This window comes from Mytilus trossulus, chromosome 1, assembly GCF_036588685.1.
Source record: "Mytilus trossulus isolate FHL-02 chromosome 1, PNRI_Mtr1.1.1.hap1, whole genome shotgun sequence".
NCBI classification, from domain to species: domain Eukaryota; kingdom Metazoa; phylum Mollusca; class Bivalvia; order Mytilida; family Mytilidae; genus Mytilus; species Mytilus trossulus.
In genome coordinates, this window is record NC_086373.1 from 50,271,566 (window position 1) to 50,295,381 (window position 23,816).

Genomic DNA, 23,816 nt, shown 5'->3' on the forward strand with positions numbered 1-23,816 from the left:
GACAGTGTTGGCGTTCCATACAATTGCCATAATTTCTGCTTGAGATTGTGTGGAATTTGCGAGTGCATAAACCATGTAAACCATCATTTGATATATATTTAGGGGAAACGGGAACGAAAGTAACTGTACATCAATGATAAAATATTATACTTTTATACGGCTGGCCTTCAGATGTTATCTAATTTAAATGATAAACGAAATAAGAGGGAGAAAGGGTAAAAAGAAACAGTTAATTATCCAGAAAATTTCGTTTTATTATTTTAAAATACTGAAATTTTACAAGTCGCCTTTTTCTTAATTTATCACTAAATGAATTGTTCAGTTCCCATTTAAATCATGAAATATAAATTAGTTTGTATTTTACCTTTAATAATACCATGAATTAATACGTAGATAAAATAGAAAAAAACAAAACCTAGAAATGTTTTACCTTTACAAATGATCATGTTTTTATTAAAATATGTTTAAAATTCCTTTTGATCTCCGATAACGTCGTGTACTAGTTTGTAGTAAAGATATATATAACATGACTAGTTATGTAAACAATACTTTGTTGTCATCGAAAATTAATGGATCATAACCTAATCTTCTCAAGTTACAATACACATGAGAGCTTTGTGTGATGTTAAAAATAGATTGCTAAATTCTAGTAATAACAATATGTCGGCCTTCTGATACACACAAAAGATTAGAGTTGATCTTCTACAGAAACTGTGCTGTGAGTATTATTCTTTTGAAACTTAACAATAGTTGTTTCCTTTAACATTGTATTTTGCTCTAGACTATGTCATGGAATTTGTCCGCAGTTAATAGAAACGGGACCTCATATTGTACCTTTACTTTCTTAGTTACTGTTTTGAAGCGAGTGCCACTGATGAGTCTTATGTAGACGAAACGCGCGTCGTGCGTACAAAATAATGTCTGGTATCATTGATGGCTTATAACCGCTAAGTTAATACCACTGCTGTTTGGTGTTTCGCCCCCGACTGTACGTATATCACTGGGGTAAAGCTGATGACCGTAACTGCATTCACGGTCATCCCACGATGTCAGCTGAAAAATTAGGTCAGTATTTTTATTGTCTGTTAAGGTGTTTCTACATCATTTTCGTTACAAAGCATACCTTGATACGATGTAAATTTATAAAAGATTCACACGGAAGTCGCAAATCTCTACCGAGGAACGTGTAAAAAACGGGAATTTGGATTTGAAAAATTCGCTAGGATGACCGTAAATAGTAATCGAGATGACCGTAACAGGATAAGCGATTTATAACAAGATGACCGTAAATTGTTAAGGATGACCGTAATTTATATAAAGAATGACTAAATTTAAAAGGATGACCGTCAATTGAAAGAAATATCCACATGTGTATGCATTGTTATTGTTGAGTTTGTCGCAATAGGGGCTCGGTTAGTTCTTTTTAACTATTTGGCGTTTTTTGAGTTTATATGAAAATGATAGTAAATATAGTATAATCAATGTTGTGAGTAGTTTTGATTTAAATGGACACTATAGACAATAGACACTGCAAACAATAGCTGATTTTAACTGTGTAACTGAGTGGACCGTATCAAATGAAACTCGTATGTCTGTTTATTTTGCTATCTCCTGCATGTTTAAAAAAAATGCAACTAAAAAACCAGGTAAGTTAGTTTTTTTTCCCCAAACATAGACTTTATATAACTTTTACATATCTAAAGGTCCTGCCATGCTTTAAGGTTTATGTACCCTTTTGTAACCATTTTTGTACGAGTTTGTTTTTCAACATCAATTTTATCAAAATTACAGATATAATGAATAATAGATACAGTCCATTTTAAACATATACTTGATGCAAAGCATTATTATTTACTGTTGCATTGCATTTAATTGAAAAAGAGTACTTTGTGGCAAATTAACCAAGATTTTTATACAAAATTCACAGCCTTTAATAAAGAGATTTTTGTTATAAAATTTGAAACATAGAATACTCACTTGCTTTTCTATGATGTGCTAGTGGTTTTTTTTTACAAAAAGTTCTAACCAACCTGTAAATTTCAAAGTACCTCGTGCAGAGTAACTATAGTCGAGCGCACCCAAAAAGCTGTACTTGATTTGGTCCATATTTTATTTTTGTTCTAACCAATAACTACATTAATAAACTTGTTTTAAGGAAATCAATGCTAGCACTGCATGCAATAATCCTATATATATTGGTCATCAAATTGCTAAATATGATAGAACAAGGATAAAGGCTGTTGAATTTCTATAAAATTTCCATATGTTTAGCATTGAAGCAACACAAGGGTACATAATCCTTAATACGAATACGTTCCTAGATGCATCAGTGTGTCTGTTCTCTTAATAGATGTGTGTGTGTAAAAACGGCCATATTTTTCAATTCCCTCAGATGAACCTTTAACATTATGAATATCCGGTAATTGAGCCCATCCCATTGTATATTTCCAGAGGAGCTGAATAAAATCTTGATTTGTCTAGATGAGGTGAACTTGCAAGTGGAAAATTGATAACACGTGTACATATCTGAAATAAAAAAAAACTAACATCTGCAATGGTAGTTGAAACGATATATATATTATATATATTATATCGTTTCAACTACCATTGCAGATGTTAGGTTTTTTTTTTATTTCAGATACGTACATGTGTTATCAATTTTCCACTTGCAAGTTTGTGCCATTTGGCTGTACATCCATTGTCTTTTTAGCATTTTTAAAATATTTTGGCTGTATTTATTATATAAAGTTAATAGGAATCTCATAAATAAAAAAGTTCTTTTGGCTTGTAGTTGGATGCTACATATGACGAACCATGTATTTAAAGCACGTCTTATTTTTGTCTACCTGTATGATAATGTTGTCTTGTAAATACGTCTTACACCAACACGATTAATTATTTGATACAAAAAAGGTAATACAAATACGGATATTTCTTAGAAATGACGGTTATACTATGAAAGTTACGGTCATCCTTTATAAATTACGGTCATCCATTCGAAATTACGGTCATCATTTCACAAATCACGGTCATCCTTATTATATGTTACGGTCATCTTGAAAATATTTTATAGATGATTTACGGTCATCTTAGCGAATTTTTCAAATCCAATTTCCCGTTTTATACACGTTCCTCGGTAGAGATTTGTGACTTCCGTGTGAATCTTTTATAAATTTACATCGTACCAATGTATGCTTTGTAAAGAAAATGATGTAGAAACACCTTAACAGACAATACAAATACTGACCTAATGTTTCGTCCGACATCTTGGGATGACCGTGAATGCAGTTACGGTCATCAGCTTTACCCCAGTGTATATATAACAAGGCCAGTAGTCATCGCTTTTGTCCAGTTGTGATGAAAAATCTCACTGATTGTGTTCACTTTCTGTTTTACTGTTTATAAAATGATAATTATTAGAAACAATGAGGTTTGTCTACACTGAGACATATATTTCTAACTTGAGTCGTATAAATTTAGCACAATCCTTCGAAATTTCTGTTTATAAATGCTCTTCAACTTCGTATTCGAATCGGTCTTTGAACATGTTGAACTGGTTTGATTTAAGCGCTTGTCTTGTGTAGACGAAAGTTGGGGTTCTGGCGTACACAATTATTATTAAAAAACAAACGGAATATGGAGTATCTGTCCAAATCAGTCACAAAATCAGTTAATTATATAATTTAATGCGCCAAACATAAAAAAAAAACCCACACACACAGAAAGCTAAAGAACAGCACTGTTATTGCTGTACTTCATCTCAGAGTAAACCTGGTATCCACGATGAGTTATTCAATACACATATATGACTGATTTTATTCCTGAGATTTGATGTAGCTTTTGATTCTGTATGCAGAGTGCGATCTCATATGAAATGGAGTTGATAGGAAGTAGAAGAACACAAATATACAGTTATCTGAAAACTGCACATGAAAGTAGATGGGAACTGTCGCAAATTGTTCTCAAATGTACCAGGATTATAAGTGAATACGCCGGCGCGCGTTTCGTCTACATAAAACTCATCAGTGACGCTCAGATCAAAATAATTATAAAGTACAAAGTCGAAGAGCATTGAGGATCCAAAATTCCAAAAAGTTGTGCCAAATACGGCTACGGTAATCTATTCCTGTGATAAGAAAATCCTTAGTTTTTCGAAAAATTAAAAGTTTTGTAACATGAAATTTATAAAAATGACTATATAATTGATATGCATGTCAACACCAAAGTGCTGACTACTGGACTGTTGATACCCTCGGGATGAAACGCCAACCAGCAGTGGCATCGACCCAGTGGTGTAAATTGTAAACATTAAAAAAAAAGTTAAGTTCTATAGTGATCTTAATTTGAACGTTCAGAGTTAAAAATAAGTTTGCTAACCAAACATAGAATCTGGCTAAATTCTGTACACTTGCTTAAACATTTATTCGTTACATTTAGATTTAGATTTAAAAGGACAAATATATATATATGATCAGGATTATAAATAACTAAAATATGCGTTCTAGTAGTAATAACTTTTAATTTTTTTTTAGAAGATGGAAAAGTGCGTGGGAGATTTCTTCAACATACCAACTGTTTTGAAATTAAAGTGTTCCTTACACCAAAAAAGGGTTATGATCGGTTTAAAACATTTTCATGAGTTTCTGAAAAATGAGCACGATCCAGAATGTGGCAAGGAATATCCTAGAAAATTTAACGTTAAGAAAGAACTCGGCAAACATTCCGATTCTATCAGGATAAATGGAGAGATATACTTCAGCATGTCGGCTCTAATCCGTTACATGTTTCATCATTCCAATGAGTATAACGTATGTAGAAGTACGGTGAATGATATCATCATGGGTTTGAGGGTTCCAAACTCAGACTTTGAAGAATCAGACGATGACATGAAAATAGATGATTCAGTAGAAATGAAATATGAAGATTCGATTTGTACGTCAGATTCTAGTCCAATAGTTATACAGCACGAAGACCAACAGAAACAAGCTGGAAGGGTATTGTATTTTTTTTTTTATTTCATTGCAAATTATGTATGCTAACCAGAATCTAGGACTTTATAAACATCTCAGTGTTAATTAAGACTTTATGTTATGTTTAACAACCGACAACAATTATATATATATGAAATATAATTTTCGGGGGAACTTGATTGGAAAATAATAACTTGAAAAATCATGACAATTTCCAAGTGAATGTCCTAGTCAGGAACCTCGCCATTGGTTGTATGAAAGACATATAATACATATTAAATATATTGTATTATATGTCTATGGTTGCAAACGGATAACTTGAATATGTTTATTTCAAATTGCCATCATGGTTTCCACAAGTTATGTTGTAGGCCTACTTTTGTTAAATATTGTTTTATGCTTTCAAAATTTAAGTTTTTTGTTTCTTAGGTTTTTTTTTTATTAATATCCAATACTTTTTGCGCGGAAGCGGCATAAAGCAAACCCTTATTAACCATTCAATAACGACTAAAAGTTAATGTAGCTCCTTTTGCAAAAAGTTACATGTTCGGAAAAAATACTCGTGTTGGTCCGTCCTTGTTTTTAAAATTATAAAAATGTCATTTCCTGCATAATTAAACTACAACAAAGAATCGTTAACAGATTGAAATCTTATAATTTTACTTAAGTAGGTTCATTTGTAAACTTTCCTAACATTTATGTCGATATTTCATACTTTTGTCTTTCAGAATTACCATTTATGATTCAATAATTTATTATCTCGATATGGGACGACCGGTCCAAATATTTTAGTGCTTGACCACAAAACATGAAGAAACGTAATTTTCATTATTTTGTTTGTATCATTAATTTGGTTCAATTAACTTTATGTCAACTAATTGCACTGACTTATTGGGAGAACAACATGACATAGATTGACTAGCATTCATTGACTAAAACAGTTAAACCATCATGAACATTCTGTCATATTCAATCTACTTCTGGTATTTTCATTAAACAGGTTGGACACAACCCACCAAATGGGGAACTGTTCCTCAAATGAATAACAATCCCATCATTTTAGTAATCATTTTGGTAGTGCTAAAAAACTGAATTTTCCAAACTGAGTCTGTTTCCTCAAATGGCACATATTCATGAAAAATGCAGTATATTTTCTAATAGTCCGAGATTACTCTGATGTCCAACGGCTGTTTAGCCAGACAAGCTGGGGCTGTGGGACGTCAGAGCTTGTTCCATATCAAAAAGTGGATATTTGCCCACCCAAAATAGATGCGCCTCAACCTCGCTTCTGGAGCCGACTGAGGGCCTTGGAATTATATAAATCGGGCATCAATCTCTTCAGTTTTCATTTATCTCTTCATTTATGTAAGTTTCACCTACCTGCCAAATCTTTACTTTTGTATATTTTAACATTTTTCACAGAGACCCATGATTTCTCCAATTTGCCTTTCATTTTCAAAGATTATCACGTGACCACAAGAAAACAGTGCAAATGACCATAATGTAACACCTCGTTCATTTACGCTGCAAGTTACCTAAATGTCGGAGAGCTGCCAATTGTTATTGTGGTCGGAACTAAATGCTAGTTACCGATCTCCTGTAAAGGAGGTGAAAAAATGTGGTTGCTTCTAAATGTTAAACATCTAGTCTATCTCCTATAAAGGAGGTAACAAAATATAAATATTTGCATATTTGAGTCTCGAGGCCAAGAAATCCTCGTAACTTGACGTCCATTTGAAAGTGAAAGTCAAAAATGCAGAAATCATGGGTCTCTGTGAAAAATGTTAAAATATAGAAAAATAAAGGTTTGGCAGGTAGGTGAAACTAACATAAATGAAGAGATAAATGAAAACTGAAGAGATTGATGTCTGATTTATATAATTCCAAGGCCCTCAGTCGGCTCCAGAAGCGTGACGTCCCACGGCCCCAGCTTGTCTGGCTAAACAGCTGTTGGAGTCAGAGTAATCTGGGACTAATTTTCTAAAAGATGATTATCCCTATCTTGATTTACTTGTTTACTGAGAAGATACAAGCCTATAAAAACTTAGAAAATTTGACTATTTTCAAGGCCACTAACTTTTTAAAAATCCATAATAAAAATATAGTTCTTTGGAAGAAGTTGTTCCATTTTCTATAAATTGGTGCCATTTTTAAATAATTAAAAAGACCCATTTTTAGAAAATATTGTTTTTAGCACTATGAAATAATGATTACTCAAATGAGGGGTTGTTACTCATTTGGGGAATAGTTCCCCATTTGGTGGGTTGTCCCCAACCTGTCAAATTAAATAAACATGAGGCGAGTTGGGTAAATGCTCATGCCGAGTCATGGTCACTGTGGTTATAATTAAACCAGAAGAAAAGGATTGATTTAGTGGGGTGTCCCTTTAGGTATAAACGTATTTACACTTTTGGTATTTAGCTGTATTTTCCCTCCAAATGACCTTAGATTTACTCCGAATCACCTTTTGACATCAAGCAACAATCACTTTTTAATAATGAAGTCAAATGTTTCGAAATGGATGATGTCAAAGTTTACAGTAACCTGTAATTGCGGAAAATTTGCATACACGTGTAAATACATTTTTGAATAGTCATGAGCGGTTTTTCTGCGAGGAAAAAATGTCAGAAAATTATTAGTTTTAAAAATTTGTACCAAGTTCCATGTATCCTCTTTTTCAGACATACACATGTATATATCATATTTTATTATGAAATTTATATTTCTCATTGGTTGCGTTGGACTGGCAGTTGTAGAAAGAGTTTTCATCTATAAATGAATGTTCTAAATCAAATTGACAATCTGGTGTAAATAAGAATTCTAATTTCTATGTGTAGCTGAGTAGTTAAAATGTACAACTCTTTTGCACCTATTGCATACACATGTACCATGCCCTTCAAATGTGGGTTTTTAAATTTCCTTCTTTGATACTGTTGTAAGCAACAATGAAAGTAAAAATTGGTATAAAGGTTTGTAACAATTAATATTAGAAGAGAATTCAAACAAAGTTTATTAAAAGCTTGAATTTTTTTTTTTTTATTATTCACTAATAAGTATTGTTTTTATTGTAGAAAACTGTGATGAAAAAGAAAACGAAGCCAAGGAAAATAACACAGGATGATATACCTGATGAAGATAGCTTTGATTTCATCAGTGATATCGTAGATGATGACAGTGATTATGATTTTCCTGTTGAACTACCAAACAGCTTGTCAGCATTCCAAAATGGCTATAAGAATGAGTCTATAGAATTTCAAAATGGGGAGATTGAGAAGCTATCAAACGAAGAAAGTTCTGAAGGACAAAATGAAAACTTTGTTTCATTAAATGGTGTTAGAGATGAAAGTTTTACAGATGGTGAACCCTCTGAAGAGAAAAATGAAGTTCGGAATTTTTCATCACTATCTGAAACTGCTGATTCAAATGATGCTATTCCAAATAGATTTAACATGGACCCGGAATATCAATATGTACTTGAAACTGGAGAAGTACCAAGAGATCAATATGATGCATACGATCAGTTTGGTGAGGCCTGTCTTACATGTAATTTATGCAGTAAAAGATTTTCCACCCCTGGTAATTTGAAGACACATGTTAGAACGCACACTGGGGAAAAGCCATACTACTGTCAATTCTGTAACAAACGGTTTACAACAAAGGGAAATCTTGATGTCCATGTTCGCACGCATACTGGAGAACGACCCTACAAATGTCATTTCTGTGACAAATATTTTTCTACAATTGGTAATAGGCAAGTCCACATGAGAACCCATACACAAGAACGACCATTTACATGCAGTTTATGTCACAAGCCATTCAGCACCAAAGCAAATCTGCACACCCATATGAAAACTCATTCTGGTCGCAGGGACCATGAGTGTACTTTCTGCGGGAAAGCATATACAACATTAGCTAATTTGCAGACTCACATGAGATCCCATAATCCATTTCTGCAATCATTCCTTCCAAACGAATCGTCAAATCCAAGCACAAGTGAAGCAGAACAAAATCAAATAACAAATGGTTCGATGAATCTTGGCATTAATAACTTACTGCCAAATCAAGCTCTTCTTGGAAGCATGAACTTGAATCTTTTTAATCCAGCATTACTTTTACCTATGGGCATGCCACTTGGTATGGGTGGATTCATGCCACCAAATATTCTTATGAACAATGGACAAAATGTCAGCTTAGATTTAACACCAGGAAAGGAGGACAAGAAGACAGAAAGCTCTCAATCCAAACCAAACTTCTCTGCTTCTTCATCTTCTGCAGATGGTAAAAAAGAGTCCTCACTGAAAAGACCATTAGACCAAGAGGAAAGTTTCAGAGCTAAATCATTGAAGCAGGAAAACTCTGGAGACATTCCAAATGGAATTTTGCCAAATTTGGCATTCCTCAACCACATAAACATGATGAATAATTTTGCATTTTCAGTTTCTAGTCAAAATAATTAATCTTAGCCATTTAAAAAGTATGTTCTTTCCTTTATTGATACATGTAGGTAGGGATTCTTTTTAAAGAGACAGAAATAAATAAAAAGTTACTATGTACAACAGTACTTGCTTGACATGTCAATGAGAATTTAAACATCAGAAAATAGGAAAACAAACAATATTTTTGGAACTTGAAAGGAAGCATTTGTGAGTGGGTAGACTTGAAGAAAGAGTGAAAAAGTATACAGATAGTTGTATATTTGCCTTGTACTTACTCATATATGGATCTTTAGTGTACATGATTATTCAAATATGAATAGATCTTCTAGTGATTCTCTAGTATCTTTCCTAAATAAGCATTGTACTGTAATATGTTTTGTGAGGTGAAACACTTGATCCTTTTCAATCTCTCAAACATGTAAAAATCATGAATTCAAAATGAAATTTCTGTAAAAATCCTAAAAGTCAAAATTGTCTTATATTTTTTTTTTACTTTAAAGAAAGTTTTAATGCACAAATAGTGATAAAATTTGCATTGTCATATAAAGTAAGATAAAAAAAAAGGTTATATTGTAATTTTACACATTGCATTTTTTTTTTTTTTATATCTAAAGCATTTATCTTTGTTTTTGTGTATAGGGCATTTTGTTTTTACAATACACACTTGCAATCAGTTACATGTAAGTGTTAATTTTATTGTTGATGATTTTTCTTAGTAAATCATGGTTATTTTTTTTATTAAGTAACGCACTCTGGTATATCACCATCTACATGTATTAGACCGTTGGTTTTCCCGTTTGAATGGTTTTACACTAGTAATTTTGGGGCCCTTTATAGCTTGTTGTTCGGTGTGAGCCAAGGCTCCGTGTTGAAGGCCGTACTTTAACCTATAATGGTTTAATTTTTAAATTGTTATTTGGATGGAGAGTTGTCTCATTTGCACTCACACCACATCTTCCTATACATATATTTCTCTTGTATCTAATGCAGGGTTGTAAATTTAATCACTTCAAAATCAGCAACTTCATGTATCACACTGTTTCAGAGTGATTAACTGCATACATTTACAAGCAAGAATGATATCTCACAAAATCACTTGTAAATTTTACAATATATATAGCATTAATTGAATATGAAATCATAATAAATTTAAACCATCATTGAAGTATTCATGTCAGACTGAAAATTCTGATGTTTCTGCATTTAAACCTGATCTAGTCATTGTTAAATCTATAACACAACTCTAGGACATACACAACTTCTGTTGACAGTTCTGCAGCTGGTATTAATGAGAATACAGGTTTTGTTGTTGACACACTCTATAAGAATAAAAACGTAGTGAATTAACCTGTAAATTTAAGAAAATGCAAATAAATCACAATTGCAATTGTACTAAAGTTCAGGTGATATAGCATTAGTTAAAGATTCTCATCCCTCTCTCAGAGTTATTTGATAGAGACTACATGTATCTATGTACATTACATCACTAGTTAACACTGTGTCTACACTTGTTTTGCAGTGATCAAAGCTGTATTTATATGTAAGGAAGAAGTATACATGTAGTAGTATTTTCTCTTAATGGAACTTCAGCATGAGGAAGGCATTTCTACCTATAAAATGACCTATTTGCATGAAAACAAGAACTTTGTTTCAGGAAAATTATTCTTAACCCCTTTTTTGTTTAGTTGAGGTACTTGCAATGTATCCAGCATTTAAGAATAAATGACTATATTCAACTTGCATTGTGTCTATTAATTTCTGTGTTTCATATGTATTCATACCAAAACTTAAATGTATTCATATTGTAGGAGATAAAGCAATCAACAATAAGTTTTGCAGTTAAGTTTTGTAACATGGTTTGATTAATTTTATTCAAATTCATTAGAATAAAGTGACAATTACTGTACACAATGACATTTGATTTTTCACAGTCTATTCATTCTAATGTAGTGCTCCAGATATTCCATGGATGTAATATGGCCAATCAGAATAATATCAGTTTAATCACAAATATGCATTTATATTTGCTTACAAAAGCCAGAAAGAGTACCATGTTTGTATTGTAAAAAGATTGAATGTTAGGTTAATCATGTTCAGTAAAGTTAAGAGGATTGAAATCTTTGATTGTTTTATACAAAAAGATCTGACCATTTATACACATATATTTGTATTACTTTTCTCATGAATATAAATGTTTAATCTTTTGGTATTTTACTTGTTTATTATGTTTATTGCGAACCATTTTTGTCGAGCCTTCGACTTTAGTCGAAAAAGCGAGACTAAGCGATCCTACATTCCGTCGTCGGCGGCGGCGTCAACAAATATTCACTCTGTGGTTAAAGTTTTTGAAATTTTAATAACTTTCTTAAACTATACTGGATTTCTACCATACTTTGACAGAAGCTTGTTTATGATCATAAGATAGTAGCAAGAGGTAAATTTTGTAAAAATAAAGTTCCATTTTTTCCGTATTTTACTTATAAATAGACTTATTTTTTTCTGCGGGGAAACTGACATTCACTCTGTGGTTAAAGTTTTTAAAATTTTAATAACTTTCTTAAACTATCCTGGGTTTGTACCAAACTTGGACAGAAGCTTGTTTATGATCATAAGATAGTATCCAGAAGTAAATTTTATAAAAATATAAATCCATTTTTTCCGTATTTTACTTATAAATAGACTTAGTTTTTTCTGCGGGGAAACATAACATTCACTCTGTGGTTAAAGTTTTTAGAATTTTAATAACTTTCTTAAACTATCCTGGGTTTGTACCAAACTTTGACAGAAGCTTGTTTATGATCATAAGATTGTATCCAGAAGTAAATTTATAAAAATATAAATCCATTTTTTCCGTATTTTATTTTTAAATGGACTTAATTTTTCTGTGGGGATACATTACATTCACTCTGTGGTTAAAGTTTTTAAAATTTTAATAACTTTCTTAAACTATCCTGGGTGTGTACTCAACTTGGACAGAAGCTTATTTATGATCATAAAATAGTATCCAGAAGTAAATTTTGTAAAAAGATAACTCCATTTTTTCTGTATTTTATTTTTAAATGGACTTAGATTTTCTTTAAGTTAACATTACATACAGTTTGCAGTTAAAGTTTTCAAAATATTCATTAGATTTATTAACTATCCTAGATTTTTACCCAACTTAGACAGAAGCTTCTTACAATCATAAGATGGTATTAAGAGGAAAATTTTTATTGATTTTCCTCATTTTTGTTGAGCCCGGGATTTACAGCAAAAGTAGGCGAGACACTGGGTTCCGCGGAACCCTTACAAATTTTTTATGTAATTGATAGAAAGAGAACGTGTTATACATAATACAGTTGTGCTTCTCTTTTTTATTTGTCAATCTTGAAATTTCTTGAAGAAAATGAAGTGCATGTATTTTACCACTGAATTTTTGTTCACTGTGAATGCTACTCCTTGTAGGAGGTACCAAATGTATCTTCTTTGAATATAAATTTGGGAAATAAAATTCTATTCTGAAATCTTTTATATTCAGATTTATCATCTGTGCTTATTTTTTACCAGTACACTTAGATCAAACTGTGTAACACACATTCATTTAGTGTAGGGTATTGGAGATGACAAGACCAGATCTTAGTATTTATTGAATGGCTATTTTATTTTTTTAACCTTAATGTATATATATATATATATAGGCATGTACATGTGTTAAGTTTTGCTAGACCACGAATCTTTGTTTGTGTTTAATTGTTTCCAACCTTTTGTCAGTATTAGATAAAATATCTGTGTATTTAAACATTTTGTTACATTATGCATATAAAAAGTTATATTTATGTATACAACACCAAATTTTTATAGATATTGTTAACACTAAGTACACAGAGTAGAGTTATAACATTGTTTGTCGCAACAAGACCCTTTTATATATATTTTGAGGTAATCTCAGAAAGTGCTAATTTATGGATTGACTATTCCATATCTAACTTTTAAGGGAATTTTATTTGCCATATATATCCTTAGCAACACAAACTGATTTTTATTCTCAATCCTTTCCTGAATAATAAATTTGGTGCAGGAAGGATTTATTTTCCTGCATGACATTAACAACGATAGAAGTGAAGCTAATGATATTTGTTTTGGACCAACAACTTTTAAACATTATTGTATCAGTATCTTATTCAAAATGGTCTATAAAATATTGCTATATACATTTTTCTTGTATTCTTTTTTAATAGTTTTATATAAAATATCTCTTTTTGATTCTTAACATGAGCTGGTTCTTTCTCTGAATAGATGCATTTGGTATTTTACATAATTTATCTACCAAAGATAAAAAGATGCATGTTGATTTTGTAAAGATTTAGTCAATTAAGTTCCATATTTAGCCCAAATAAGGTTTTCTTTTAGAAATCAATATTTTCTTTATGCGAAGAACTAATATCTCCATTTTTTAATTGAAATGATATTTTGGGACCTGAATTCTGCTTGTCCTTTCATATATTTCTTTTTTTTTGCAGACTCATATGCAAATAAATATTGTTGTTTTGTCAATCTTATGACCAATTGTTTTGTTTTTCCATGTATTTAAAAAAAGATCTAGATGCATATCTAGTGTATTACTTTTTATTCTTACATTCCAAAAATACCTTGGCATTCAACATGATTTTTACATTCATTAGACATGATATTTTTTATTGTTGTCTGCCTGTCCATCCACATCGACACATTTGATATCCGAAATCTATCGTATTGGGTTTTTATAAAGTGCTGAATAATTGAACCGACTTCACAGATGACAGATAACTATTTGAATTAGTTTTGACGAAATCCCTGAAAATCTGTTCAAATTGTAGAAACCCTTTTAAATATTTTTAATGTTTGTATGTGTTGTTCTGAGTTATAGAACTTGATTTACAGTACAGAATACTGTTTTTTGATGTAGAAGGTTGTGTCGTGTTTCTGTTTTAGCAGTACATAAATGAATATTTAGTACTATTAATTATCATGATGATGTAGACAATGTATGAAAAATATTAAAATGACTTAAATGTTGTTTAATGTGAATATAAATGTTTCTACTCAAAGTAGATTTGATTGTACATTGTTGTGTTGAATGTTAAAATAGAACAAAAAAATATGTTGTTAATTGTATTGCATTATATGTAAATATGATAGACGTGTACAATTGTAGTTGACTGCAGTATTCAATATTATATAATTATAAAATGTTATGCTGATGTGGAAAATTTCTTTTTCCTCCCCTTTGAATAAAAGTCACATTATAAGAGAGAGGGTGACAACTGTCAAATGCAAATTTCTCGTTCTGATACAATGATGTCTATGTTTTTTCTTATTTTTGATTTTAGCTGATTTTATTACCTTTTTTTCCGAGATGGAAATGCAATTTACAACTTCGTCATGGACCATATAATGTAGTTGTATTTAACTTTAGTGATGTTAACTTCTTTTGTATTTTTTCCTTTAAATTTGGTGAGATCAACTTATTTGATGTCACTATAACTTTACTAGGGAATGTTTTATTTTTTTGTTAAAGGTCCTTAGACATTAGACTACAAAGTTAATTAGAATTTTCAATTTTAGAAATTAAATATGCATGTAATATTTGCCACTGGACATCAAGCAAGCAACACTAATCAATGATGCATTTCAGACCTTCAGATAAATCAGCATTTTATTGATTGCTAAACCATTATTTTTTTAATTTTAATTGACCTTTCTAATATAAATTAGTTTGTTTTTTGTTCTGTTTTATAACTTACAGCTAGTTTTCCGTCCAATTAGTTGATATTTTTTTAGAGAGATAGATCTGTGTTTTTGGGTAGATTTAGTTTTTACTTTAGATTTGTTTGAATTTTATTTTTTATGTTAGTTTTGTTTTCAAGATCTGTATTCTTTCTTTTAAAGAATAAACAATACACTAGAAACTTCGATCAATATATATTCCAACATGAACAAGGAAAACATGGAAAAACTTGTTCATATTATACATGTATATGTTATATGGAAAAGACAATATAGATCTACATCATTTTTTTACTAGAATTCTGACACTGAAATAAAAAAAATTTTTTTTTAATTCACTCCCATGAAGAATTGAATTCTGTATTTTGTATTAGTCACAATATACTATTACATGTTTGTCAAACCACTGTAAAACATGCCACATGTTATGAATTGTTGTCTATTTGTTGGTATTAGATTTGTATATATGCAGTGTTGTTGAATGCAGTGTAGAACATAATGATCTTCCTTCTTTTTAAGCCATATAGAATTACACAACATGGCTAGGTTTATGTAGATACTCTTATACCAAATTAACTCTACACTATTGATAAAAAAGCATTTATAAAGGTTTGTGTACCTGTCTGTCAATCCTGAAAACCCAACATTTTATTGCATGTAATTTTTTTCTGAATTAATGTTTCTTAAAATACACAAATTGAATTCATTGAAAAAAAGAAACATTTTAAAAAGCTTACAATTTCTATTTAAAAATAAAATCACTTAGTAAAGTACTGACTGAATATAGAATTAGTCTTCAAATTGGAAGGTAGTCATTACAATAATTATTTTTAAAAACCAACCAGGATCTGATAGGTACACTGGCATTATTAAGAAATATTTTTATAATATTATGCACATATATTTGTTATATTCAAACTATATGTTAATCACATTTAATAAACTGTTGTTTTGAAATATTTCAGAAATAAAATGTGTTTATCCCATAAATTCATTTAGTGAAAAGAATACTTTCCTATCATAAGTTCTACATATGTAAAATTTTCTTTTGACTGTAGAAATTGTTATTATTAGTAGATTTTTAAAACTTTTAGAATTATAGAATTTTGGTTGACACCTAGTGCTGTCTTAGTTTTTATAACCACTTTATTTAAAAAAGCAATAATTTTGTTAATTTTATGGTTGTCATGATTTGATCTGAATATTCCTGAAAAGTTCTGTGATATATAAATATTTCAGAATGATTTTGCTTAACATTTTCTGAATCATTTAAAGAACAAGAATAGATTTTATTTAAATTAAACTATTAAAATTTTTGGATATAAAAGAAGTGATGTTAACATTTGGCATAATGTTTTGCCCTTGGAGAAGGTTTGGGCTAATTTCATTGAGGCTCTTGTGTTGAATTGCATTAACATATAAAAAAGACAATATTGTGTTGGACTTTTATCTATCAAAACCTGGGTTATTTAAGGTAAAGAAATTAGGTACAAGCACATAATATCTCTTTTCATAGAAACATTTCAGTGATGAACAATAAACAGTACATACAATTTCACCATAGATTTTTCAGGAAAATTCAGTAATATAGTATTAAAATGATGGAAATAATGTCAATGTTGTGATGTAATAATTATTGTGATTTTTTTTGTAATACATTCACCTTTTAAGGTTTTGTGTTAAAACAGTATTGAAATCAAGCATTAAATGAACAAGTAGTGAAAAAGCTTTGTTTTTCATATTGATCAGTTGTGCCTGTTAAATCTCCCTACTACAGAAAATATTGTTGTCCCAATCTTTTCTTTAATGGAATTCTTTGGTCAGTGGAAATTTGAGAATTACAGGTTTTAGTTTTTGTCATTGAGATATGATATGACAAAAAGAAATGTGGTATTGCCAATTTGTCAAAGACCTGTGACATCAAGGATTTGTAATACAAATTGTATAGTAAAACTAGGCCTTTGTTAGTCTGGTCTGTTGTCTGCTCTATGGTTGGGTAATTGTTGCTTTGACATTCCCCATTTCCATTCTCAATTTTATAAAAAATCGTTGCTGACATCCATGTAAACAATGATATGGCCAACAACAATTAGCAAAACCAACACTAAATAATAAGCTAAAAAATATGTGAAACAACTCAAACGGGCAAACCAACTGCCTGGGACAAGTTGACTTAATCCAAAGAAAAAGGGATTATGGTAGTCAATTTTGAACACAGGAGAGGCACATACAGAACTAACAGTATAAATAAACAAGTGCGAGGGTTAAATCCTGGGAACTTGGTGAAACAGCACAACATAAGAACATGCTGTAAAACTAGGGGTAAGACTAGTCAAAATGACAAGTAAAACAGCACAACACAAGAACATGCTGTAAAACTAAGGGTTAGAATAGTCAAAATGGCAACTAAAACAGCACAACACAAGAACATGCTGTAAAACTAAGGGTTAGAATAGTCAAAATGGCAACTAAAACAGCTCAACATAAGAACATGCTGTAAGACTAAGGGTAAGACTAGTCAAAATGACAACTAAAACAGCACAACATAAGAACATGCTGTAAAACTAAGGGTTAGAATAGTCAAAATGGCAACTAAAACAGCTCAACATAAGAACATGCTGTAAAACTAAGGGTAAGACTAGTCAAAATGGCAACTAAAACAGCACAACACAAGAACATGCTGTAAAACTAAGGGTTAGAATAGTCAAAATGGCAACTAAAACAGCTCAACATAAGAACATGCTGTAAGACTAGTCAAATGACAACTAAAACAGCACAACATAAGAACATGCTGTAAAACTAAGGGTAAGACTAGTCAAAATGACAACTAAAACAGCACAATATAAGAACATGCTGTAAAACTAAGGGTAAGACTAGTCAAAATGACAACTAAAACAGCACAACACAAGAACATGCTGTAGAACTAAGGGTAAGACTAGTCAAAATGGCAACTAAAACAGCACAACACAAGAACATGCTGTAAGACTAGTCAAATGACAACTAAAACAGCACAACATAAGAACATGCTGTAAAACTAAGGGTAAGACTAGTCAAAATGACAACTAAAACCATCAACAAAATGAAAGAAATACCAAGTAACTTTCTTGCATGGAGTAAATGACTGCTAGTTCATAGTTCAATTTCAGCTAATAGAATATTTTCATCAATTAAAATGTCAATCAAAACACCTTCAAGAGATTTAGTGTAAAGAAATCCTAAGCAGTATGAGAAAAGCATGACTTTTTACAAAAATATAAGAAATTGAATGTTGCAGGACCGTGTTGACCATTTTGGATAGCCACATATTAAAAAAAAAAGGATATTGGGGATCCATCAAATCCTTGTCACCAAATTAGTACATGCACAGCAAAAAGCACAAATGACAATTTATTTCAGGGCTTTTGCTTCTGTTGAAAACTATAGTGTATACTTAATGAGTGGAATAGTAAGTTTAATGTCCCGAGGAGCAACTATTGTCCTGAGGCGTAACCAAGGGCAATAGTTGTACCTGAAGGACAATAAACTTACTATTCCACGAATATCCAGTCAGTAAGTGTTTTAATATATCAAAGGACAAGACATTGAATGGCATTATTTTCAAAATCCTCCAATCACGCAGCTGCATTTCAAATTCTGCAAAATATAATAACAATTGCAGTCAAATAGTTTCACCCAGGTCCAAAAGTTGGAAATTTTTGACCAGTCCAATAGTTCAAAGCTTGTAATTTGCAAAATAGTGAAAATATTGTGTACTTACTTTATTTAGAAAAGGATAACTGAGGTAAAATAAAAGACAAAACAAAATGTACTAAACAACAGTGATCAACAATACAAGATCTACAAAATTTGAATACAACTGAAACAACAAATCATGTCATTCCTTTTAACAAGTAACTATTGACCAAATAATGCTTAAGGAGGCTCGCGGGTATAAAATTTTCAGAAAAAAATCAAACGTTTATTTTTCATTACAAACTTTATCAATTACCTTAAGACGTTGTTACTTTATTATATGGTACAAAAATTATTCCAAAAAATCAATATGTGTTGGCCCCAGGTGACTTTTAAAATGTCGATATCATTGAACCAGATGCTCGGCATGGCGTAGCTTTATACGACCGCAGAGGTTGAACCCTGAATGGTTGGGGCAAGTATGGACACAACATTCAAGCTGGATTCAGCTCTAAATTTGGATTGTGATTTAATAGTTGACACAGCATAGGTTTCTGACACAGAATGAATGTGTTCTAATGAACTTAAAATTTTTGTTTTCTCTTAGAGCAATTCACTATGCTGTTGAATATTAATCCTCTCAAAAAAATGTTTGAAGAAATTTTCTTTTTATTTATGAAATTTCAAATGAGAAAAATTGAACCCAATTTTTTAATCACATCCCCCTTTCCCTTATTCCAAAACAAATCTCAATTAAAATATTCTAATGGAGTTTGCAACAATAACTACTCATTTAAATACATCATAAAATATTAAGATGTAAAAAAACTGCTTGTTATCACTGAATGGTAAAGATTATTTAAATTTATCAGTTGGTAATAAAAAGTGAATATACATTGTATATTGTATTTTTAAAACAAAGATTAAAGTTGATTCAGGACAAAGAAAGATAACTCCAATTAAAAAAAATTCTTGCAATAAGATATTTCTTGCTTACTATTCTGGACAAAGAAAGATAACTCTAATTAAAAAAAAAATTTGCTATTTCACAATATTGTGAAATTAGATATTTCTTGCCATTGCACAATACTGTGCAATTGAAAAGACTTGCTATTGCACAATACTTAATATAATAATTTTAGCTCCTGATTTGGACCAACTTGAAAACTGGGCCCATAATAAAAAATCTAAGTACATGTTTAGATTCAGCATATCAAAGAAGCCCAAGAATTTAATTTTTGTTAAAATCAAACTTAGTTTAATTTTGGACCCTTTGGACCTTAATGTAGGCCAATTTGAATACGGGACCAAAAATGAAGAATCTACATACACAGTTAGATTTGGCATATCAAAGAACCCCATTTATTCAATTTTTGATGAAATCAAATAAAGTTTAATTTTGGACCCAGATTTGGACCAACTTGAAAACTGGGCCAATAATCAAGAATCTAAGTTCATTTTTAGATTCAACATATCAAAAAACCCAACCGATTCATTTTTTGTCGAAATCAAACTAAGTTTAATTTTGGACCCTTTGGACCTTAATGTAGACCAATTTGAAAACATGACCAAAAGTTAAGAATCTACATACACAGTTAGATTCGGCATATCAAAGAACCCCAATTATTCAATTTTGATGAAATCAAACAAAGTTTAATTTTGGACCCTTTGGGCCCCTTTTTCCTAAACTGTTGGGACCAAAACTCCCAAAATCAATACCAACCTTCCTTTTATGGTCATAAACCTTGTGTTTAAATTTCATAGATTTCTATTCACTTATACTAACGTTATGGTGCAAAAACCAAGAAAAATGCTTATTTGGGTCCTTTTTTGGCCCCTAATTCCTAAACTGTTGGGACCTAAACTCCAAAAATCAATACCAATCTTCCTTTTGTGTTCATAAACATTATGTTTAAATTTCATTGATTTCTATTTATTCAACCTAAAGTTATTGTGCAAAAACCAAGAATAATGCTTATTTGGGCCCTTTTTTGGCCTCTAATTCCTAAACTGTTGAAACCAAAACTCCCAAAATCAATCCCAACCTTTCTTTTGTGGTCATAAACCTTGTGTCAAAATTTCATAGATTTCTATTAACTTAAACTAAAGTTATAGTGCGAAAACCAAGAAAATGCTTATTTGGGCCCTTTTTGGCCCTTAATTCCTAAAATGTTGAGACCAAAACTCCCAAAATCAATACCAACCTTCCTTTTATGGTCATAAACCTTGTGTTAAAATTTCATAGATTTCTATTCACTTTTACTAAAGTTAGAGTGCGAAAACTAAAAGTATTCGGACGACGACGACAACGACGACGACGACACCAACGTGATAGCAATATACCAAGAAAATTTTTCAAAATTTGCGGTCGTATAAAAAGCTCCAAATTATCTCCCTTTGGTGCAAAAATGCCATTTTTTTGCATTAAAATTTAAATATCTTTTTTAACTCATCGGTGACCTATATTATTTATTGTTATTTTCGAAAAAGCTGTACATAAACTAAATAATTGTAAAATTTTAACCATTTCTGTAATTTAGTTCTTTTTTAATTTCTTTATAACCGCTTTTTCCCCTATTAATTCAACAGAAAACCAGATGCTCCGCAGGGCGTAGCTTTATACGACCGCAGAGGTTGAACCCTGAACGGTTGGGGCAAGTATGGACACAACATTCAAGCTGGATTCCACTCTAAATTTGGATTGTGATTAAATAGTTGACACAGCATAGGTTTCTGACACAGAATGAATGTGGCCTTATGAACTTAAAATTTTTGTTTTCTCTTAGAGCAATTCACTATGCTGTTGAATATTAATCCTCTCAAAAAAATTTTTGAAGAAATTTTCTTTTTATTTATGAAATTTCAAATGAGAAAAATTGAACCCAATTTTTTATTCACATCCCCCTTTCCCTTATTCCAAAACTAATTTCAATTAAAATATTCTAATGGAGTTTGCAACAATTACTACTCATTTAAATACATCATAAAATATTAAGATGTAAAAAAACTGCTTGTTATCACTGAATGGTAAAGATTATTTAAATTTACCAGTTGGTAGTAAAAAGTGAATATACATTGTATATTGTATATAACAAAGATTTAAGTTGATTCTGGACAAAGAAAGATAACTCCAATTAAAAAAATTCTTGCAGATATTTCTTGCTTACTATACTGGACAAAGAAAGATAACTCTTAATTAAAAAAAAATTTGCTATTTCACAATATTGTGAAATTAGATATTTCTTGCCATTGCACAATACTGTGCAATTGAAAAGACTTGCTATTGCACAATACTTAATATAATAATTTTAGATCCTGATTTGGACCAACTTGAAAACTGGGCCCATAATCAAAAATCTAAGTACATGTTTAGATTCAGCATATCAAAGAGGCCCAAGAATTTAATTTTTGTTAAAATCAAACTTAGTTTAATTTTGGTCCCTTTGCACTTTAATTTAGTTAATTAATTTTAATTTTAAAACTGGGCCAAAAATTAAGAATCTACATACACAGTTAGATTTGGCATATCAAAGAACCCCAATTATTCAATTTTTGATGAAATCAAACAATGTTTAATTTTGGACCTCGATTTGGGCCAACTTGAAAACTGGGCCAATAATCAAAAATCTAAGTACATTTTTAGATTCAGCATATCAAAGAACCCCAAGGTTTCAATTTTTGTTAAAATCAAACTAAGTTTAATTTTGGACCCTTTGGACCTTAATGTAGACCAATTTGAAAACGGGACCAAAAATTAAGAATCTACATACACAGTTAGATTCGGTATATTAAAGAACCCCAATTATTCAATTTTGATGAAATCAAACAAAGTTTTATTTTGGACCCTTTGGGCCCCTTTTTCCTTAACTGTTGGGACCAAAACTCCCAAAATCAATACCAACCTTCCTTTTATAGTCATAAACCTTATGTTTAAATTTCATAGATTTCTATTTACTTATACTAACGCTATGGTGCGAAAACCAAGAAAAATGCTTATTTGGGTCCCTTTTTGGCCCCTAATTCCTAAACTGTTGGGACCGAAACTCCCAAAATCAATACCAACCTTCCTTGTGTGGTCATAAACATTGTGTTTGTATTTCATTGATTTCTATTCACTTTAACTAAAGTTATTGTGCGAAAACCAAGAATAATGCTTATTTGGGCCCTTTTTTGGCCCCTAATTCCTAAACTGTTGAAACCAAAACTCCCAAAATCAATCCCAACCTTTCTTTTGTGGTCATAAACCTTGTGTCAAAATTTCATAGATTTCTATTAACTTAAACTAAAGTTATAGTGCGAAAACCAAGAAAATGCTTATTTGGGCCCTTTTTGGCCCCTAATTCCTAAAATGTTGGGACCAAAACTCCCAAAATCAATACCAGCCTTCCTTTTATGGTCATAAACCTTGTGTTAAAATTTCATAGATTTCTATTCACTTTTACTAAAGTTAGAGTGCGAAAACTAAAAGTATTCGGACGACGACGACGACGACGACGACTGACGACGACGACGACGACGACGACGACGACGACGCCAACGTGATAGCAATATACGACGAAAATTTTTTCAAAATTTGCGGTCGTATAAAAAGGACATTAGCAAAAATGTATGCTTTTTTCAAAGGCAGATTGTGAGCGTAAATGAACGGTGACCCCATTTTTTTATTTCATTTTTCTATTAGGTATAAGATAAACTTAATTTATAGAAAAATATAGCGAAATCTTATATTAAATAAAAAAAATGATTTAGACCCGCAAGCCCCCTTAATAAGGATTTCCCTGAATGAGGATTTTTAACTGATTTCAGTGTTTTTGCTAATTTATATCCTAACAAGAATGTGTCCCAAGTACACAGATGCCCCATCTGCATTATCGTTTTCTATGTTCAGTGGAATGTGAAAATGCGAAAAATCTCTAATTGGACATTAAAATTAAAAAGATCATGTTATAAGGAACATGTTTACTAAGTTTCAAGATGATTGGACTTCAACTTC

General features: G+C 31.0%; 1 protein-coding gene across 1 annotated transcript; it reads left to right on the forward strand.

Annotated features, from left to right (window-relative positions):
* The first annotated feature begins 5,545 nt into the window (after positions 1-5,545).
* Positions 5,546-9,748, forward strand: LOC134726506 (zinc finger protein 391-like). The gene is made up of 2 exons (XM_063590915.1): positions 5,546-5,637; positions 8,042-9,748. Exon 2 carries the CDS (start codon positions 8,051-8,053, stop codon positions 9,425-9,427), a length of 1,377 nt encoding a protein of 458 aa, XP_063446985.1. The 5' UTR covers positions 5,546-5,637; positions 8,042-8,050; the 3' UTR covers positions 9,428-9,748.
* The last annotated feature ends 14,068 nt before the right edge of the window (positions 9,749-23,816 follow it).

Bases quoted from the DNA above. Each gene is read 5' to 3' on its own strand.
- LOC134726506 (XM_063590915.1), top strand. From the start codon at position 8,051: ATGAAAAAGAAAACGAAGCCAAGGAAAATAACACAGGATGATATACCT.